Here is a 22,841-nt window from a genome sequence, read left to right as displayed (position 1 = left end):
TCCACTAGGCAGCAAGGTAGCAGGCAGACTACTCAGAGTGGAATAGCAAATGTCAATATCTCCCTGCATCTATCCAGTATTTTTTAATCTTATGTTATAAAATTTACAATATCTAGAAATTTATAAGGCCTCCAGAACCTAATCAGATACAATTGTATTCCTCCTAAGACTGATGTAAGTGCTACAATTATCTATTTTTTCATAGTTACATCCTACCCTTGTGCCTTGCATATTGTAAAATTTGTAAGTTTATTAACTGCATAACAAAATAACAGATGTATGATACTGCCTCCTTCTTTAGCTTTTTGTTTTATTTGCTTTTGGTTGTCTTTGGTGCTTGTGTATATATTAAAAAAAAAAAATAAAAAGCTTTTATGTTGTTATAAAATGGATGATTCAGGTCAAAGAGACTAGAGGTATCATATCCCACGTGTCTGACCTTTAAAAATGCAGCTTAGAGTTTTATTTAGCAGCCATTGAATTTCAGCTTAGTTTTAGCTAGGCCTGATTTAAGATCTGGGAAATGTAGTTTAGCTCTGGAAACTGAGCTTCAAGACCCATACATGAGGCTTAAAAACATTTTTTTTTAAATCTAATGCTGGAAAATGCTTTTATGTCCTGTGCATCTTAGGTCTTTGACTATGACTTTGGACTGCAAGACGACTTTATTGGTTCAGCATTTTTGGATTTGGCTTCATTAGAATTGAACAGGTATGGCACAAACAAGCCTGTGGGGGCTCATCTTCTAATGTCATATTTGTGGAATTGCAAATCATTGTGCATAAAAATAATAACAATAAACCTTTGTCACTTAAATCTAGCAGAGAAAAAAACCTTTAGGTTTAAGGAATTAATGTACTAAGAATGTAAGCCATATATTAGCTATATCAGTGGATTGTACAGAAACCTTTGTTACTGGGCCTACAGAGAGATTAGTTTTATAACCACTCTATTGGTGTTTCCTGTTGGCTTCATTCAGAGTATTACCACCTACTGTTTGATTAACTTTCCTTCTCCTTTAATTGAAATTAATATTATAGTTCATTTTTAACTACTTTAGTATGTGTAGTACTTTAACACGAAGTATCTGTATTTAGTATTTGTGTAGGAGTATTTAGACTGTAATTTTTAAAATTAGATGTAGGAAGAACTTATGAAATCATTTTCAAGTAGTTTCCTATAAATGCTTATTCCATTAATACTTACGACTCAGAAATTTCGCTGTATTATATGAGAGTCTGAAATCAAAATACACACTTATATTTTTGTCCCCTAGGCAAACAGATGTTACCTTGAATCTGAAAGATCCTCACTACCCTGACCAAGATATGGGAAGCATTTTGTTGTCAGTGCTTTTGACTCCGAGAGAGGAACAGCGAGAAGTCGTAAGTTTAAGTATTTTCATGAGAGTTTTCTTTCTTGTTGTCCTCCTGTGGCAGAATAACTTAAAGCGTTGTAAGAGGAAAGCATATATTTGGACACAAATTTGCTTTTCTGACACTTAAGAGAATCCTAAATAGCATTTCTGATACAGTACAGCATGCCTAATCTGCTTGAAATTGAATCCTCCGGGTGCTAATAGTGAGGGATCCAGATTGAACATAAATGTTCAGTGGTTTCAAGTGAAGTTCCAGGTGAATGCTGTGATTATTATTGAAGAACATCAATAAACCAGTTTCATCTCTGCCAAGGAATTTTGGACCTAGTGCTGCTGTCTGCAGATATGAATGTTTGAATCCTATTCCACCCTGAAAAGAAAGAAACTTCAAAAAAACTAACATTTGTGCTTCTTGAGATTTAGCAGTGAAGTATTATTTGATATTTTGCATTTTCATAAGCATATTCCAATTACAAAATTAAACATTTTTTCCTGTTTATTATAATTCCTTCATAATTTTTTTGTTGTTGTTGTTGTTTTGTTTTTGTTTTTAGCTGTTTAGCTATTAGCGAAAATAACTATAAGTTTTATAGATCCCGTCAGTTCTGACAATTCTCAATGTAGTTTGATGTGTTACTACTTTCGGTCTGGCTTTTGACTTGAGTAGTAGTGGCACATTTATGGTAGAAATACAGTGAACTCCTGTTCAGAGGTTGTAAGGTAACATGGATTCCTTTAGCATCAGCAAAGTCAAGAAAAAAAACACTAATCTGATGAAAATCTCAATTGAAATTTATTCTCTGTTCTTTTAATGAGAATGTTATCAGCTATATGAGTTTCATGTGTTTGCTTACACATGTTCTGGAACATTATCATGATACATCTGCTTGAATACCCAACAGGAAGAGCATTAATGGGTTCTCGTAGTGCTCTTTTTCTGCTTTTCTTCAAGCTAACTAAGTAGATCAAGAAGTCCATTATTGGAATGAGGTGTTTGGTATTTGGCATGACAGAGATGGAGTTTTGGAAATAGCTTTCTCACCAGTTGATTTTCCTTATGACATTCCAGAAATAATGGAAACACGTAATAATATCTTATAAGGTTTTTTTTTTTAATTTAAAGTATTATTGTTTAAGCAATAACTTCTTCTGAACAACTTAGAACGTCTTGCAAATTTGCACCACTGAACTGAAGTGTTTCAGCACTGAACTGAAATGTTTATCAGTTACATTGGAAAAGAGATTTGATTACATATTTTTGTGTGTGTTTGGATAAAAGCAGTCTGAGTCTGTCAGTAATAGCTTTGCTGTCCAAGCTATTTTGGCATTACCCTCCCACAGTCGAAGGTCATAAAGCAGAGAAATATTATGCTTTTATATGAGACGCCGTTAATAGGGACAGTCGAAAAAGATTTGTTTCCTCTTTACAGGTAATACTGCGCTGTCCAGTATTAAGGAATAATGTAATTTATTACACAGAGAGAGCTAAGGAAAATCACTGTGGATGAACAACACTGCAGTAAAATGTCTTTTTAGTTTGTTTTTCAAAGGGATATTTTATGCAGCAAACTGAGTATTACACAATTACCTGAGTCTTCCAAATAGAGGGAGTGCATAGAGTTGTTGGGTAGCAGCCTTTTGTGTACCCAGCTGCCTGTTACTCCAATAAGGGGAATAATTGGTGTAATGGTTTTACTCATCATTGCTAGCTTTCTGTTTAGCAAGTGAAACTCTTGACTTTGCCTGAAGTGACTAGCTTTTCTTTTCATTTGAACTGCTGGTATACTGGACTTCATCCTGAAAATGTTTAAGGTTGAGTACCCGGTTCTTAATCTGAAGTTTTATATTTCATTTTAGAAATCAATCTTTCCCAGTCATGTATCTTGGAGGACGTTCTAACAAGAATTCTAGTAGAATTCGACAATTTGTATCACAGGGAGAGGAAGATGACCTACAAAATTAATATTGAATCAGTATATAAGAATATGTTCTGGGCTTAATAATTCAAAGCATAGTTATATTTTCAGTTTTCAGATCAATTTACTTATTTATTAGATTTTATTTACTCTCTAGGTAGCAGATATATGACAAGATATATCACCCCAATTAAATTGTCATCCTTGGTTGTTTTTAAAATGCTGTGTAATAATGAGGATGATTTTGATAAAATTTAGTGTGGTTGAGATGAATAAATTCTCAAATGTTGTGTTGGATGGTTAAGCCTATTTTTTTGCTTGTATTTACTACTATGCAAATGTGGATGATATAAAATAGTAATTAGACTAACTCCTACATTCACAAATATGCTGCCTATCTTATACTCAGTTACCTCTATATAGGTAATAATTTAAATTATTTTAATTGAATTAATTTTATTGAAATTATTTTAGCATAGATGTAAAAAATTAAATAATTCAATTATTATTATCAGAAATTATAAAATTCAATCATGAAAATTCAATTATGAAAAATATCAGAAACTCACTGCAGTATGTAAAGAGCTTAAATTTCATATACTTAAATTGAGAATGCCTCCTAAGACCATACAGCAAAAGAAGTGTTAGCTTTCCCATATGGCTATGGGATTTCTGTTTGATCCATATATAGGGCAACTCTGTACTGATGATCCAGATTTTAGCCATTCATGAGCGAATTTTAGCCATTTGTGAGCATCCTGGTGGCAAGTGATGCAGATTGGACTTCCCAAAAAGATCCTCAGCTGCCTGAACAGATGCGATTGGGAGATGTTATGTATTTATTTGTTTATTTAGAGTTTACACATTCAGGAATAATGTGTAGTTAAAGGGCAAGTTTTGAAGCAGGGTAATTTCTTGGTATGTCAAAATATTATAAATGTGTATCACATCCTGCTATACTGTATGCTAAACAATGAGGCTTCTAGCATGCCTGTTGGAGGATAAGATATTCCGATTGGAAAGTTTGGAGTGAAATAGTAAAAAATCTGGAGTTGGGGGTGGTTAATTTAAAAAATAAACACTACCGATGAAAGAGTATCTTATCTTTCTGAAAGAAGTTATGATGAGAGGCAGATTTCCAGTATGCTGACTGGTGAGATGCTTTTCCTTATAATTTATTGCTAAAAGCTCTCATTACCTAAGATAAAATCAGATTACACTTGTTGTTGCCAAATTATTTTGCTTTTTGTGACCTAATGCCTATTCTAATGGCATACACCTGTGACTTTTACAATTAATAATCTCGTAGTATAATCAAGTGGTTGAATCATACATGAATAGATCTTTTTCTTTTGATTTTTATAGAAACAAAAATGACCCAATTCATGCTCATTTTTGAACGTTATTTGATAAATTAGAATTAAAAAATCATAAATGAATTATTCTCTGCTAAGTATCTTTAGTGTTTAGTAATATTTTGTCATCCTCCAAAATCTGGCCTGACACAAATAGGTTGCACAGCACTAGTTCCAATAACTTCTTTTCATTTAACAATTGCAATTTTAATGATTTTACTCCATGAGCACAGATATCTTAGACAATCAAAGCAAGCAAAAAATATTATTTAAAAAAAAGTATCAGAATACATATGCATATATAAAAACATGCAAAACCTATGAGAACTGCAAAAAATGCACTGTTTTAACTCTGCTTCTAACAGTAAGGATGTGTATATGTACTGTACGTATTTTGCAGAACTTTCTATTTTAAAAGAGTACAATTAATTAAAGTTTTGCTTAGGCCCACTCGGGTGGGGCTTGTTTGGATGATTGCTGTTTATTTCCTTTTAATTTGGACTGTATTCTCCTAACCCTACTGCAGTATTCAGCTGCTGCTTACCTTGCATATGTGTTGTGTGGTGCATGCGTTATGTGCCGCTCGCAGTTGCATGCGCGCCCATCAAACCCGCGTGCGTGATGTCCACCAGCATCTGGCGGTCGGTGTCGTGACCATTGGGGTCTAGTGCATGTAAGTGTCTCTGGCTCTTTCCCTAGCAGAATTCAGTGCACAGATTTCGTCACTGGAGAACTTGCAAAGTAACTGTGAGTTCGTTTGAGCTGCATGTCTCCCATGCATTCCCTAGAGCAGTGCTTTCCAGCTGAGCTCTGACTCTTGGCCACACAAATTAGAAATCGAGTTTCTTGGTCAGAACAGTTGCCTTGAGGCCAGCAGAGGTTGGGAATTACTGTTCTATAGCTGCCAGCTGCTTGAGAAGCATAAAAAAGGGGGCAAATGGAACATATGAATGTTACTTGGAGGAGGCTACTTAATGAGAAGAAAATTCATGGGATTATTTTTGTCCTGCCTTAAATAATTTATCCTAAATGATACTTAATACTTGTTTGCTTCATGCAAAAAGTGTTAGCAACATTAATATGCTGCAGTATACTTGCTGTCTTAAATTTTACAATGCAACTAAATTTTTTTTTATCTGGCAAAAGGATAAAAATGTCACAGTAGAAAAAAATGACAGAATTGGACTCAGGGCATGAAATGTTTCCATATGAAATAGTTTCATGCGTGTCATTCATCATAGCCTGTTCTATGCTATTTATTTATTTTATTGGTTTCTAAGAATAGTTGCAATTACTTTCGTTTGTTCTGCTCTAGCTGGTGATAATGCCAGTGCATTCAACAGCACAGTCATATGTTTCCATAGCTACAACACAAACTTAACTGCTCAAACCTGAAATAATATTAGATATGTAGTAGATTATGATTTGGGAGCCAAATTCTTCTCCTTTCCTACAGTGTGATTCAAACCTCAGTGAAGCTGAATTTTTGCTTTGACTTGTAGGTGTGTAGGATGAAGCATCTACAAGAACGGGAAATGTTATGGTATAAATGACAACAGGTCCTGCTATAGGACCTGGAAACTCGGAGTTCTTGTCCAAGAACTGCTGTTCACCTCAGGCTGCTTAATATTTATATGCCTCTTTTATTCTACCTATAAAAACAAGTAAGCTTTTTAAAACATTTAATATCTTTGTACATTCACCAAAGTCACGGCATTGTATTAATCACTGACTTGTGGCAGAGCTGAGCCTTAGGCTTTAACTATTCAGAGCGGCTTAAAAGCTTTCCTGCAGGCTAATTGCTTTTCTCCTCCTAAGAAGCTGTGTTTAGATTTAAAAAAAAAAACTGTATCTTTTAAAATTATAAAAATCAAAAAGTTTTAGTGGTAGTCTAATAAAAGAAGTATGTTTATTTTTATGAGATTATGAAGTAGAAGCAGAAACAAATGTCCTTGGATTTATTCTTACTCAGCATAAATATGGGTGCCAAATGCTGTTAAGTTGTTCAAAGTAATCTCTGCCTTTCCACAGCACTGTTTTAAACAACAGTTGTCTTCACAGATAAGTTGTCCATGCTCGTCTTGACTGGTATATCTGTTTTATTTAATGATTAGGAGTCCGTGTCTGTGGACGCTTTGTGTTCCAGCCTGACAAAGTTCTTACAGATTATTCAGGTGATAGGCTGCTGTGTTCTGAGTGTTGGGTTTTGTGTGTTTGGTTTTGAAGAGTCGAGAAAAGTGTAACCACTTCTTAAGTTGATAGCCAGAAAGTGAAAGGTGTCAGTAATAAAATAGAATCAGCTCTATTTCAGTAAATGCAATGCATTACCACCTGTCTGTGGTACATGATGCCTTATGCACTGCCCTGGGTTTCTTTCTGTTCTCAAATGATATATAACTGCAGACATGCAAATGTTTTTTCTGTGGAAATTGAGACTTTAGTATTTTATTAAAAGAAAATAAAGCATGGGCAATTTTTGTGGATATTTATGCAGAGCAAGTGAAGAATGATTGAAATAAGACAGTAGGCCTGGTCTCAGTACTTGGTGTTGATAAGCACTAGATTTGATGCTGATAGTGCCTCCTCCAGACCTAGTCCTAGACCTCCGTGCTCTTAGATTGTTGTCCTAGAGGAAGAGTAGATCACATGGACCTAGTGGCCAGCAGTCAACTCAAGCTGGAGGACACCGGAGGGTTACCTGTTCCCCTGCCCACGTCTCCAACACTGATTTTTATGACAAAGTTGGTGTTTGGGGGTAGTGTTATCAGTGAAGAAGCTTTTTTTGTTATATGTCATGTGATATGCAAGACATCTTCCTCTTCCTCAGTCACCAGATAGGATATTATTATCTAGCCTTGAATATTTATAGTTCTAAATAAATTATTTAGCAGTACTTAGCTCTAGAACTATTTTTAGTGAGAACTAGATTGTACTCAAATTCTAGGAATTGAATTTAAGATATGAATTTTATTACAATCCATTTGTATAATTTTCAAAATATATAGCTATTTTCATTAGTGCAGACCTACGTAGCAGTGGTAGAAAGTGGTATAAGATATTGTTAGGTGCATGTCATGCAACAGGATTAATCTTTGCAGCTACACTGGCTGGTCTAAACAGAAGAGTGTTGGGAAGAGTTAGAGTATATTAAAGAATATTGACAGTATCAGTCAAAATCTAAGTCCCTGACAGTAGTTGTAGGTGGACGTTTTTCATTGCTTACCTCTGCCTTTTTAATTTTTTAATACATTTTTTCATACATTGCTGCATTGCCTCATGGAATAAGAAATACATCCTACTCAGTATGCCTGGGCGTGAACAGTGCTTCTAGTTGTGTGGTTTGATTTCAGTTCTGTGGAGTGTAATTGGAGTGTATGTGTTGCTGCTTTAGCTATGGTGGTAGTTCAATGTGGATTGTCTCAGTGGAAGACAGTTGGCCTCCTTTTCTGTATTTCAGAGTAAAAGGTAATTAAAATGCTCTATTTTATTTTCAGACAATGCTAATGAGGAAGAGTTGGAAAAGATCAAGTAAGGTAACTTTTAGCATGTGGTCTTATGGCCTTTTTTTTTTTTTTTTTTTTTTCTAGTTTTCAGTGTGATGTTTTACCAAATGTTTTTCTAGGAAATTTGTGCCACAGAGTTATGTTCTCTTGAACTGTGTTTTATTTGCTTTGTATGACAGTTTAGAAGAAGCATTAATGTAATGTTTAAATCTCTGAACTTTGTAGCATTTGTGTCATCCAACAACTTCAATTAATAAAAGGGTAAAGATATCCTAATTCTTTTACAAATACCTTTATCTGTCATTTATAAACAGTTTATTTTAAGCCTACTTCCTAACTCCTCATGTCAACATAAGGAATTATTGACAGATGGTAACTCTGGCTTTCCAATTACTTTGTGTGTGTGAAAGTTTTCAGACTTGTTCTCAAGAATAATTTTCCTGGATTTTTCTTCTCCGGATGTGAATCTAGAATATTCTGCTTTTCCAAGAGTAAAGTGCGTACGAAATCCACCTTTGACTCCAGCCTTTGATTTTGGACAGGTCTGTAGATGCATCTAGAGGAGCATTCACTGTCTCACTGTAAAGTGTGTGTATTTCTTCCTAGTGAGATGAGACTGGACAGTTGACTGAGGTAGAATACAGTTCGGTTTTTACCTATTTCTTGTGTGCATTTCAGAGAAAATAATGAATATGTTTTCGGGATTTTTTTTTTTTCCTAATGCTGCCATGCTGCTTTTGGGTTGTGAGCCTTCTTACCATTTGCGTAAGTAAAAATAGCATTCAGTTATCTCAAAGATTGACTCTTTTTTTTTTTTTTTTTCCTGGTGTGCTTTATGTGGTTTGGTGTGTGGGTGACACTTGTAAATTTGGTTTAGGAGGAATTTTGCTCTACTTCATTTGCATTTGTAAGTGACACAGTTGTCAACCTTGATAATCCTGAGTGTCGCCTACAACATGATACTTGGGTGGTCTTCTGAACGCTCAGCTAAATTATGTGTACTTTCTTGTTGTATTCATTTGATAACCCTTCATTCAACAGTTGCTGTCCACAAAGAGAAATATCAAAAGATTAGGCGAGTGGAGAAAGCTGGAATTTAAACATGACATTTCTCAACATTTATCTAACCTAAATTTGTAATTTTCATATGTAATACATACATAATACTATATTAAGTCTATGTTGTTTTATAATCAAAGTCACCTTCACTGTAACCTGCTCCCTTCTCCTGTGGAACTCTCCAAGAATTCCAAATCTTGGAATGGCCGTCATTAAAACAAATCGAAAAAAAATATTTACAAAGAAGACCGTCAAAATATTGCTGTGCTTAACGGTGAAGGATGGACAATATTAAATTCATAAATTTAAGAGATGTCTAGAAACAGGTATTTTATTCTATTAAATAATAGAGAAAATCTCCTATATGTTATGAAATCCTTTTTCTTGAGGAAGTGTTTGTTTTACTTGGAGATTACTTAGAGTTTATTTAACTCTATTTACTTTATTTATTTAAGTCATTTATTAGCATCTGACAATTATTACTTGCTTTAATTTAAATTTTTCTTTGAGACACTCTCTTTCAAAGAATATTACGTTTTATTCAGGGCAGACAATTTTGAGGGGAATATAAAATTAGTAAATATTTTGTCTTTGATTCTCTTTGTTGCTATACAGTTTGCTGTATGCTTCCAGGAAGCTGATTCAGAAAGGGGATAATGGCTTTAGATATGGCCTTTTTACCAATTCTTGCAGGATAAGATGGATATAATTTGCTTTGAAAGTTTAACTGAGAAAGAAAACAGGGCTGTCTATGAGAAAGAGAGATGAGGCCAGTGGCAAGACAGAGAGAGGTGGTGAACAGTCTGAGCTTCATTTCCCAGAATTTCAAGTGTCTTGGTTATTTAAAAATCCGTGTCCAGATTTATCCTGGGTCCAGGATAAGTGTGAAATACACAGAAAATAGGACTAATCCCCTGAAAACTTGGCTTCCTACCCTCAAGCGGAAGCACTGGTAGCTAAACTATGGTTGACAGGTGTTTGCTTAATCCGTCCATAAGAATCTGCAGTGATGGGCGCTCCACACACTCCCTAGAGAGTCCTGTCTGCCCTTTCCATCCAAAAGCTGGATTCGTCCCTCACAGTATGCCCCAGGAGGCAAATTAAGCTAGTCTCTTCCCTAGACATGAGTGGATGTGTTTATCATAGTGATTTGGGCACAATTCTCACATTTAGAATGGAAAAGAATATATACTTTTTTTTTTTTTTAATTTGGAGGAAAATCGTGGAATGTTCAACTATTAATGAAACAGTAGCATGAAAGAGGAAACATAGCCATGGTATGTGAAGTTTTACTGAAGGTCTGGATGAACAGTGAGAAGATGGGAGAAATTAAAAGGTTGAGTGAGGTTATTTGGTGAGATTGTTTTGCTTGCAATATTTGTTGGGTGTTCAATTCTTATAATTGTTGAGCATGTGGAAAACCTGTATAAAGGTGCTTTCTGAGACTCTGCGTAATGTTTACAGATGCTTAATATGCTTGTGCTATAATATAGAGGGGTTTTACACAGTGTAGGATTACTGGTCATGCCTGGAAAAGAGATGTGACAAATTTATCTGGCTTTCATCTCAGAACTGTCATGAACTTCATAGGGTTTATAATCCCGTAGGACATCAAAACACACAGTCTAAGGTGAGTGTACCAAGGTGGGATAATTGCCAAGAAATTTTGTTATTTTTAACTTAGGGTACATATAGCATATTACATAAATAAGCAGAGTATCCATGTTTAGCACAGTAATTGAGAGTGCAGCACCTGTATCTTCTGATTCTGGCTTGTCAAGTAGGAACACATTCAGAAATTACGGGTGTCTTGCTCAGTCGTCAGCATGTCCTCCTTTTTTGCTCCCTTAATTTATAAGGGAGTGACCAGGTTCAGTGTCTCAATGCTGGTTTTGGTCTTCCAAACTGAGTGTGAGTGTAGTTTTGCTGTACGATCATCTTGCCTGGTGGGCAGGTGTTGCCCTCCTGAGCTGCCAGCTCGGAGGTGAGGGGTGCAGTGCAGAACCTGGGAACTCTTGGAGCTCCTGTGTTCACAAAGCAGCGTGTGGATGCGTTAGTGAGCCTAGAGGTACTAGAAGGGAGGCCGGGTTGCCAACAGCCAGGAAGATGGGCCAGCCAGGACAACTCTATACCCTATTTCTGTTGGAAGTGCTGCAGAAATTGGCATGTTCTCCCAGTGTGACTGGATTTTTTCCTGAACAGCAATTCTTCCCAGTAAGCTGTTTGACAGGAAAATTTTGGACTAGCTGTGCTGGAGGGCAAGTGAGGTGCTACATAAACAGCTTATTTTGGAAAATCTTACTTTTACAGACGTCTAAATGGTGTACTCTGTATCCTTACTTATGGATTATATGCCAAGAAATGAGTTTAGTTTTTACCATCTTTTCCTATGTAAGGGTCATTAGCTGACAGAAGGAATTTTGCCAAAGACAGAACGTTTTAGTTAAAGCTAAGATAACTTTATCAGAAATACTGTTCATTTAACTGAAAATTATTTTGAGCTGAATAAGGGTCCAATCCTGTGTTTTTTACACCTGAAGCAAAACTGAATTCAAGCAGGATTGGAGGGCATAGTTACACTAGCTGCACTGCCAACCCAGTAAGAACATACCAGTTGCACCTTGAGTGCTTTAAGGACGAGCTGAGAAACAAATCATTTGGCCTCTTCAGCCATACACAGTGGAGGGAAATAGACATGTAACATTTATCACTTTTTTCATTAAACTGTAGTATTCTGTTAAATTCTGAAGGGAAATCTGAAGAAAAGATTTTGCCTTCTCTTGGACCTTTCCTTTTGTCTTCTGTTACCATTGATAAGCTTAGGACTCTAAGGACAAGAATGCTAAATTAAACTAAAATGTAATAATAATCTTAATTTAGGTTATTAATGTGCTGAACATGTGACCAATCAATTGTAATCAAATATCGAGTCTTTATAGAAAGGAAGATAAGGAGTCTGACTTGCAATAGGTCAAGCATAAACTAAGAATAAAAACATTTTATCATCTGGAAGTCATAACTGAGAAGCTACTTTCAATTAATTACAATTGATGATAAATTGTATATTTACTGCCTACAGCAAATGAATTACAGTTAATTTTTAATTTGCATTTAGATTACTATTAAGACTTTAAGTCAGTATTAGAAGAACTTTTACATATATTTTAAGAGAAAAATACATTTTAAATAAAAATGTTTTGTTAAATGTGGTATGACTTCAGCTTCTCATTGCTGCCTATTTTGAAAATTTATTACATACACTTTTCTGAAAAGAAGCCTGTCCAAGTGGCACAAACTAAAATGCCCAAAGCTATGGCCTAATTACTTGATATTTTGAGTTAGGCACAAGAGTATTTAGTTTGTGACTGGTGATTTTTCTTTTCTTAATATAAAATATTAATGAAGTGTTCTTATTATTTTATAGTTGAAAAATGCTTTTTTGCTGGAATGAGATGCTGCTGGAGTAGGGAAGAAATTGGAAATATCAAAGGCTAGCTTAAGGATTATGAGCTATCTTAAGGATTATGAATGTAAACTGATGTATAGAGTTACGTGGCCTTTCCTAGTTGAAGAAATTTGCAATTAAGTCAGAATCTTTCAGTGAAAGCTTTCTAGAACTAAGAATAGAGGGTAGGATTGCTTCCTTTGTATTCTTGAGAAAAAATATTCCATGATTTCAAAGACGCTTGTGTAAGCCATGAGGTTCTAGATGTCAAATGAGCAGCAATAAATAGTGCTTGAAGGAAGTCTGCTAAATAATGGAATGGAAGGAAAAGATGTCAAAACAGATACCCCTGCAAATAGCAGCTGTCAGACACCTGGTTATAAAAATTATGCAAATGTTTGGTGAGGCTTATATTTGCATTACTTGTATGCGAAAGACAACAGCCGCCATGGTTAGCAATCAGAAGAGCCGAAGAGGATTTCAGTGCTATTCTTCTGTGTTTAGGCTTGCAATCACAAAAGCCCACGGACACCCCTTCAAGTGGAGGATGCTGCTGGGCTGCTCTGTGTCAGCGTCACTTCTGTGTTAGGGCAGTGGGGATGCTGGTGGTCATCTTAGGCAATAGCAGGGTTGGCAGGAGATCAGTTTGCTCTCACGTAGAGCAGCTCTCTTTTCCATAATGAATTACAAGGAGGAAGAGAAGGGCGAAGTTTGGGAAGGTACTGACACAGCACTTCTCTGACAGCTCTTGCCAGTGCAGCTCGGTCTTGTATAAATGTTTCTGTTCTTTCCCAGAAAATTGAAAGCCTGGCAAGTACTTTAACTCCTCTTGATTCAGTCACCGCTAACATCATTCTACACAGGAGCTGGCTCCAGTAAAGATGGTTTTAACTTTCCCAGCACTTACACAGGGTACACAATTGTCGGAGTTGGCAAACCATGAAAATGCTGGAAATGCCACAAAAGAAGCATCTCTTATTAAAAATATTACAGTATTAACAGTTTCCCCGAGGAGTAAAAATTAATATGATGTGGCATTTTGTAGATCCTAAAATTATAAATTGTTATTTATAGCAAATGATGCTAAATGTTCTGTATTGGTAATTGGCAGTACTAGTTCATTTATGAAACTTGTTCAGCTGCAATGGAGCAAACCTTTAAGGGAATCTTATGCTCTCTTTGAAAGTCATTTTGTAGCACGGTGTCTATGTGTGGGTGGCTAGTGCCAGTGCATAATTCTTAGAGTAGTTTCTGTGAAATGCTGCAGTTTGAAAGCTGTAGTTGGTGGGGGTGGGAAGGAAATATCAAATCAGTATTGGATTCACAGTCTGTGGACCGTAGGTCTGATCACCTTCCTAGGAGAAAATTGGGTTCCCAAAGAGTGAGATCAGCTATAAGCTCAACTCTGGCAGTATTGGATTCACGAACACTCCGTTAACTGTAGGTCCGATCGCCTCCCCCCAAACAAGTTCACAAACAGTATGATTTATTCAAATGCAACATTTACAAAGCAGGTTTTGGGTGTCAGTACAGGAAATTCTCTACTAGAGTGTGGGGTTTTAGCTAGCTCTGATGTACAAATGTGCAATCATCGCTCACCCCAGAAGATGGGAGAGGGCTCTCAGTCTCGAGTCTCCTCAGGTGGCGTTCCAGTCCGAGGAGGAGAAAAGGAGGATTAGCGCATTGACTGATCCAAAATTTACGATGGAATCTTCCCTCTCACTTCTTAGTCTCCTCAGGCCTCCTTCCAGCCTGAAGGGAGGAAAGGGGGATCAGCCCGTCGATTGACCCAAGAGTTACGATGGATTCTTCCCTCTCTCCTTTTCATCCTTAATTCACCTTTTATACTTTTCTTTACATTCAGGTGGAGCTTGAGCAACTAGAATCATACTTCATATTATTATTGATTGGTGAAAAAGTTTCTTGCTTTCATTTAAAGGTATCAAAAGGTCAATCAAAAATCTAGAGCACACGCTCAGTGAGGGGTGGTCATACCTAGCAGGCAAGTAACTTTTGGGATGGAGGTGTGTTTTGACATTATAATGAGCAAAGTTCAAGCAAAGTTCATCCCAAAGGAGTGATTTGCCACCTTTGCTGGCTCAGCACCGGACGTGTTATCGTATATCTGCCACTGGACAGCCACTGTGCGGCCCAGCACAGGGAGTGCAACAGAGTTTGGCCGCGGAGCCTTCACCCTGCTCCATCCTCCGTTACTCCCCTTTGCAGCTGCGAGGAGGGCAGATTGTGCTGCCCAGGGAACCGTGGAGGAGCAGAGTCCGTGCGCACCAGCCATCCTGGAAGTGGCAACTGTGTATCACACCAAGCAGGCCTCTCTAATGCCAAATCTTCGCTAAGGCCCTGGTTTTCCTCTCAGTTGCCACTTTCAAACAATTCTTCCACAGTTTCCAACCTAGCAGAGGCCTTGTGTAAGCCTGATTTTGTGCATCACACAGTCCCTTGGCCTTTCCCCCAAGTAGGCAAGGTACATGGAGCAGCAGCTGTCTCTGCTGACATTCTCAAACTTTGTTTTAAAGATCTTGCCCAAGCCATGCAAGTACCCTAGAAATTTCGGGAAAATTATGACTTTTTTCTTGAATTTGAAGCAGCCTTTAATCATGCTGTTTTTCATTGCTTCTTTCGTATTTGTGTGCGTGCTGAATCACTAACTGTGAAGATGTGTATTACTATATTTTCTTGATTTTTATTTAAACGTTCCCAATGAAACAAACCCCAAGCCCCAAACTTTTAGAGTTGACTTTGCAGATCATACAACTGCATTATTTAATTTTTAGAACTATCTTGAATGCCAGGCACAGGCACCATGCCGAAGGCCTGGTCCATCTGAGAAGAGGCCTTCCTTAGAGGCAGCAAGGCACCCTTGCACTGTGTCCTGTGGAGAGCACCACCAAAGAGGTCTGATTCTGGGAGTGTGCAACAAAAGCCCAGAACTAGAAACAACACCCAGCTTCTGGTTAAACCTAGCAGGCTTAGACACACCACATGCGGCCCAGGAACGTGTGACCATGTAGAGGATATTAGCCATGCTATAGGATCATTTTTGTGGCTTTGCAATTGTATTCTAACTATACTCTTCATATCTAATATGGGATAACAATTCCACTGCTGGAATTATTGCGTTTAGCTTTCAATCTATTTCCAAAGTTTGGAAAGATCTGTGCATGTTTCTTCATTTTATTATAATGCTACTAACTTAATTTGAGATGTATTTTCTAACGATATTTAAGTAATTAGAAAGTACCGCTGTCACAGAGTGAAATTAAGTTGTGGGGAAAGATGTCTACAACGCGAAGTCTGTCTTATTTTTCTATTTACCAATACTTTGAGGCAAATACGCCTTGAAATCTTACAAACATGACCTTTTGTCATTTCTGGGCATGAGCTCATGCCTGTCTGTAATTTCTCATGTCCGTATCTTTAAATTCTCATGTCCCTATCTGTAATTTCTCAGGATAGCAATGGCCTAGAAGAAGGGAAAATAGCCCATCTTTCATTTCCAGGAGATCTCAACAGTTTTGGCTCCAACTGGCTGTGACCTTGTTCTTTCAGTGGACTTTCCTTGTGCAGCTTGCTTTTTCATGGATCTGTGTGTTACCAGTAAAGACAGGGAGAAAGGAGCACCACAATACCCCAGATTTACCCATTGCAAAGAAGAAATAGCAGCAACTAGCTCATACCACCTCCAGCAGCTGCCTTTGTTCCAGCAGACTGAAATTTAGATTTTGTAGCTTTCCTCTCAGTCAACCTAACCAGGGGCCTCTGATAGCCTCTTTGTGTGTCATAAACTGTTAAGATCCCCCTGTGGCCCCAAGGGGTTTTCTCAAACAAAACATGAATGTTTGTGCTCAGGGTGTCTGCCTGGCTCTGGTAAACACCTGTTTGACCCGTGTGCCATCTTATGCTGTGGGCTTGATCATTTAGAGCCTGTCCTACCACCTCTCATGTAAATTATCTAGATTAGTGAAAATTCCTGCTGGTATAAAATCAGTATTTTTATGTGGTGGCAGCTGCTGTAATGCAGCAAATTGTTTTAAGAGCTGTTGAAAATATGGATGTTAAGTCAGGTATACTCTCTAACTGTTTTACCTCCTCATTTGTGATTTGGGAATCTATACAGTAATGCTTAGAGAAAGTTTTCCTTTAAAAGACTTCAACAGCAGTAAATGCTTCTTTTCATGGTAATATGAAGGAGACTATAAAATCGTTGGGTTTTCCACTCAACTCCAAAGAAAAACTGTTAATTCTTTGCAAAACAAAAAGTCTCAACTATAACACTGCTTCTATCCCACTAAAAACTCCTTCTCTAGACATATCTTGATGCTCGTTTTGATTCATCAACCCAAGTTTCCCATCACCTTATGTCCAGGGCAGAGGCAGATTTGGTTAATTACACTTCAGTTTTTCTTTTAGTCTAAACCATCCGAGAAGATGGAACAGGGGGATTTGAAGGGAGGCGGAATATTATTCACTTATTCACGGGACAAGTCTTTGGGAGGGTTGACTGTAATATTCCTACCAGGGGGTGTTTGTGATGAGAAAAAAAGTGTATAATCATGTTACAGTATTGTTAATTCCTCTTCTCATACCTGAGTTTCCCATTTCTGGGGAATTTTCCCGGGGTTTCTGTTTCTGCTGTCACACTGGCTGCTGGCTTTATGCTGTATATCAGATGTTGTTCTAATATAGTCACAGGAAGAGAACTAGAATTCTTGCTCTCCACTGGTTTTCTGTTGCCGTTTTAATAGGATAGCTAAAGTTTGTACTGAGGTAGGAAGCATCTTATTCGCAAGCAGTTTGGACCCCTTATGCAAACCAGCATCTACTGACGCTGCCAAAAATTTTGGCTTCTCTGTGCATTGTGATCTCAGTGACATCCCTGCCGTCTGGGGCAGGTGCAGGACCAGGTTACACGCTGACCTGGAGTACTGTCCCCAAGTCACAGCAAGCTGAGGGACACCAGGGTGTATGGCTCTTCTGGGCCCGGATGTCATTAAAAATGCCACAACATTGGGAAAATGACCTTTGAACTTAAGCTAAAGACATTTTTCTTCCCTATTTATAGTCTTCTAGCAGATATTTAAGAGGCTAGGATCAGGTTCAGTAGCAGCTTTTTAAAAAAAAGGGAACTTAAGAGTATGAGCATTTTTTAAAGTGGAAAGGTAGAGTCAGATTAAACTGGCTAAGAGTAAAGGTTAGTCCTCTTCACAGCAAATGGTGGTTTTGTTACCATAGGAGAAAAGAACTTTGAAAAGTTTCTCCACAGTCAAACCCTTCACTTCAGGGAGACAAATCTTAATATACTGAAATATTTGGTTCTTCCTAACCACTATGTATGGTTAGGAAGAATAAGTATGTGATGATTTTTAAGTGCTGCTGACAAGCATGTTGCTCAGATTTCCTGCAACTCCAGTGAACGTAGTCCTCATGTGTAACACTCTCCTGGCGTCCGGTGAGGGCAAATTATAATCCCGTGATTATGCTGCACTGTATGTGTCATTACCTTCACTGGATAATAAAGTAAAAATCCTATCTGAGATATATGCATGGCTGCAACCCAAACAGATTTACCGTTTGAAAGACACAAAATAAATTTGCGTTGAGAACCAGTGATGGGGCTATTAGAAATCTTGATGTTTAATTCCATTTTCTTTGCAATTTCTGAGAATGCCAAATATTTTAGGGGCTGCTGATAGTTCTTGTCATGTGGCGCAGGAGTTGTGAATGTTTGTCACCTTTTTTCCTGGGTGCATACTTCTTGTGCTGTGTTTGCATTACTAAAGAAAAATGGTTTGGGTGTTTATTTGTATTATAAACTCTTTCACTCATACCTAACTAATAAAAGAGACCTCATAATTTTTGTATAATGTTATTGCTTCTATAAGCAAAGTTGGGAAAGTGAAGTAGGAAAAAAAATTGCATATATAGAGAGCAAGGATTTCCTCAAGTAACATTAGTCTTTGCAAAAGCAGCGCCTGGTGTTACCTGCATATTTGTCAGTTTGATTTCTCTCCAAATAATTTTTTATGATGTAGTTCACATATGTGCTGTCAAATTACTTCAAAATGGGTTAAAACAATTCTTTCACTTCTATAAAAACTCAAACACTAAAATGCGAATGAAACGTTTGGGCTTGTTTAACTGAATCTTCATTTTTATTCCCTGAAGTTTCAGACCCAGAGCTTGCGCCTCTCAGATGTGCACAGAAAATCTCAACTCTGGCGGGGTATAGTCAGTGTTACTCTGATAGAAGGTCGTCGACTTAAAGCAATGGATGTGAACGGACTGAGTGATCCCTATGTGAAGTTTCGCTTGGGGCATCAGAAGTACAAGAGCAAGGTAATGTTACTTGTGGCCTGAAACTATTTTGCTTCTGTTCTTGGTTTCTGCTGCGTACTCATTTAAATGCTTTGGAGGCTTATTTTCTTTGGATTAATCAGGTGCAGATGAGCTTACATATTTTTTGTTTCCGTATAAACCAAAAGTAACAGAAAAGAAAAAACAGGACTGCAGGGAGGTTGGGAAGAGCTTATTTTTCCAGCCTTGGAAAAATCTGGGTTTGAATTGACCATCAAAAACATCAATTCAAAATTTTCTCTTTAGTTCTATTTATGTTTTTATTCTTTTTCAAAAGCATCTAGGAAATTGGTGACTTTTTCTCTCTGACTGTTTGGATCATACAAGTCAGAAGAAAATATTCTTTTTAAGTGTTTACACGGGTGCTTTTCCACAAGATGTTTTGAGGCAAATAGTGCTGTAGAGAGACTGAAGAAATGCACTTCTGAGACAGCTCAGAAGTCATCACATGCACGTTCTAGGTGGAAATACAGCAGAGAGGCTTCCCAAAAAAGTGATACTGAAAGAACTGTTATTTGCAACTGTGTGCTTTTGCCTAGCTAATCTAAAGGTTAACTCAGAGATTTACTGCACAGGAAAAGGCAAAAGTTCTTTTTTTTTTTTTCTTTTTTTTCCTTTTAACTATAAATCAAACCAAAATAATGGAATGCACAATTGACTGTTTTTTTCAGTCTCAATGTGCTGTAGGTATTGCCTGCCATTCCCACTTGTGGGTGTTTTATGTTTGTTTGTTTTTACATGACGAACTTCATCAGTGTTGTCACCCGTATGTTATATGATTGATGTTACTCATCTTGAAAAAAAATATATAGTTTTTTGAAAGCCTGTGTGCATTTCCGTGTACAAATCAAATCTTTCAGGATTTATTTTTGTAGCTCTTTCGGTTCTTGATCCTCTCTGATTTTCCCCACTTTTGAGGCACATGGAAGGAGGGGGATTTGGAAAGTCATGATCTCTTCCTAGGAGAGGCCATGGGGCAGGATCTGTCTTTGCTGAGGACAGGATGACTCTTGTTGCTGTGCTTAGGTGGGAAGCAGTGCAAGCCACCCCTTCCGCTGCCAACTGCCCCTTATATCTGCTGCCACAAATAAGCAGCATGAAAAGGGTCCCCCAGTCGAATTTTAGATAAATTATAGAGAAAAGGAATCAAAATACAGTTAGAAAAAAAAAAAAAAAAAGCTCTGCTGTAAAAAGTCAAGCACAGTCAAGCTGAGTTTCTTTTTTTTCCAATGTTACAATAACTGGGGAAAGAGCAGATTAAATTGTTTCAGTTTAAATGCTTCCCGTCACTCTCTAGCTGTCAGGTGCTTTGTTTTCCTTTTGCCCAAGAAAGCTATCTTTGTAGCTGACTGTCACGTGGATAAGGCATAATTATTCTATAGAAAAATGTATCGGTTCCAAGGATAAACCCTTTCTTCTGGAGGCTTTTGAAGGTGACAAGGTGGAGGATTTTGGAGGTTGCTGCTGAATTGGGCGTGAAAGGACTGACCAATAGTCCTTTTTAATTATTATTTATTTTAACTCTTACAGTTTAAGATAAACTGCAAAAAAACACTTTCTGAGCAGAATCTACAGATCAATTTTACAGCTGAAAAAAGCACCTGCCTGCGCAACACAGTGTGACTTTCTTTTTGCTCTCCTTTCAGATTATGCCAAAAACTTTGAATCCTCAGTGGAGGGAGCAGTTTGACTTTCATCTGTATGAAGAACGAGGTGGAATTATTGATATTACTGTGTGGGACAAAGATGCTGGCAAAAGGGATGATTTTATTGGCAGGTTTGTGCAATTACAGATTTCTAGTTCTCTGGAGATGAGAGCAGATGATTAAAATGAGCCTTGCTATTGAAAGTAATTTTTTTTTTTTGCAACCATTTGTTCTTGTTGTTCAAAAGAAAATGGGGGGGAGGAAGGGCTTACAAAATATCAGTATGATTTGATGTTATTCTTTAATGGTATAAAGTATATATATTTTTTGCTTATCCGGTAGGTGGCAGATTTTACCAATTGATGGGTTTAAGTTTTGCAAAATGAGAATCCCACATTTAACAGCATAATTTAGATGCAGCAGATTGCATATAACAATGTTTTTGGAGGTTGTGGAGGAATAAATATCATGTATTGTAATATGCTAAAAAAAGACCAAAAGGGTGTTCTTACTCTTTAATCTACTTGTTAAAGGAAATGAGAAACTTCTGCATGGCTTTTCAGGCAAAGAAATCACCCAGTTTATTCTCAGGAAAGTGAATCTGTGGAGTCTTGCTCAGCATTCAGGAAATGGTATAAATGTGTATGATTCTGCTCTGCTCTATTGCATTGACGGTAATAGATGCTATTTCTTTTTCTTTTTAATTAGCTATTAGGTAATGGAGGAGAAATCCTCCAAATCTTAGACTTTGTTTATAGCTGCTGTCCAAGGTCACTGTTATTTTTAGAGCTTAGATGTATGGTTCTATTACATATAGTTTAATTCTTTAATATCCATCCATTCACAATAATAACAGTTGACCCTTTATCTTTTAATTGTTAGAATATTAAAAGTCATATGTGCTTTCAGTAGGATAGTGTTAGTAAATTACTTATTTATTTTAGGAAAAGCAGGAGTGAAAATCCCACAAACTGAGCCATGGATTTCTGATGCAAGTGTGGTTATGTTTCTGCTAATCTTTTCCTCTCTCTGCTTCTGTTTAGAGTAATGGCTTTGTTTTATCAAATTAGATGAGTCATATAAATACTATGTGTCTATTTCCTGCCATAAGTCCTGGAAAATCAGGAAAGATGGAAATTTGTTGGCAAACAAATGGCCTTGGTGCCAGAGAAACCCACTTGTAAAAAATATACTTGTTAGGATTTTGTTTTATACAGTTAAACACTTTGGAGGGCGTGCTAAGTTTGTATTTGAAGTTTACATCTTTCTTTGTCACTTTATTGACTGCACTGAGCACATACAGTAGCAATAACTATTTTTCTGAAGAGCGTAGTGGTTCAGTACTATGTCAACATGTGATGCAACTTTGGTAGGAAAACTATTTTCTGCTTATCTTTAACCTTCTTTGCCAAAAGACTGAGATTCCAAATTTTCAAATATGACTTTTCAAAACACACTCATAAAAAAAGCATTATGTTATTGCTATTATCAATAAATAACATTGAAGCATTTTAAAGAGATTTTCATTTAAAAAAAAGTCTTTGCTGCAAGAAAAGAGAAAAACTGGAAAACGAGAAATTTTGTAGCCTTATACATATGAGCTGCTTAGGTAGTTTTTTCTAATAAATAAATAAAGTATTGTGTTTTACATTTGATTATATTTCTTTTTGGCAACTGCAAGCTATTACAGAAATAATGAGTGATTTTTGTGTTTTATTTAGGCACATGAAATGTGTTAACATAAAAACTATATTCTTCAAGAAGAATGTTTGTAGCCTTTAGGATTTTTCAGTGGGAGAATTTTGTTTTATTTTCTGGCTTTTGAACACAGATGTAGTTCTTGTATAGGATGAATACCAAAAAAGAAAAAAGAAACCCACACTCCTTGGGCACAACGCACCCTCACAGTGCTTTTGTACTGTTTGGCTGGTTTTCACAAAATCAGCAGAACTTTTCTTGCAACTTGCTCTTTCTCATTTTTGGAACCTTTCTTCTATAGGTCTGTGCCTTCATATACAAAACCACTCTTTCAGCATATCTTTTTAGACAGTCTCTTATTTCACCTTACATTATCCAGAGATAAGATGTCACCTCTGGATAATGTAACCTGCAAACAATTTCATCTCCCTGAAAAACTTTGTCATTTGTCAAGCTCAATATGAATACA

The 22,841-nt window shown here is 36.9% G+C and overlaps 1 protein-coding gene across 3 annotated transcripts in view; it reads left to right on the top strand.

Annotated features, from left to right (window-relative positions):
* The window catches only part of MCTP1 (multiple C2 and transmembrane domain containing 1), a 154,069-nt gene that overhangs the window by 13,499 nt on the left and 117,729 nt on the right, over positions 1-22,841 (top strand). The window contains exons 3-7 of one of the 3 annotated variants that reach the window (XM_088533750.1): positions 632-711; positions 1,277-1,385; positions 8,144-8,182; positions 18,846-19,010; positions 20,675-20,805. In XM_088533750.1, coding sequence (XP_088389876.1) covers positions 632-711; positions 1,277-1,385; positions 8,144-8,182; positions 18,846-19,010; positions 20,675-20,805 — 524 coding nt within the window. Of the gene's footprint in view, positions 1-631; positions 712-1,276; positions 1,386-8,143; positions 8,183-18,839; positions 19,011-20,674; positions 20,806-22,841 lie in introns of all 3 variants that reach the window. The other 2 variants (XM_088533749.1, XM_088533751.1) reach the window with 2 other exon arrangements.

Source organism: Tinamus guttatus, unplaced genomic scaffold (assembly GCF_059628265.1).
Source record: "Tinamus guttatus ecotype Peru unplaced genomic scaffold, ASM5962826v1 Tinamus_guttatus_pri_ptg000517l, whole genome shotgun sequence".
Classification (NCBI taxonomy): domain Eukaryota; kingdom Metazoa; phylum Chordata; class Aves; order Tinamiformes; family Tinamidae; genus Tinamus; species Tinamus guttatus.
This window is presented reverse-complemented; position numbering and strand designations above follow the sequence as displayed.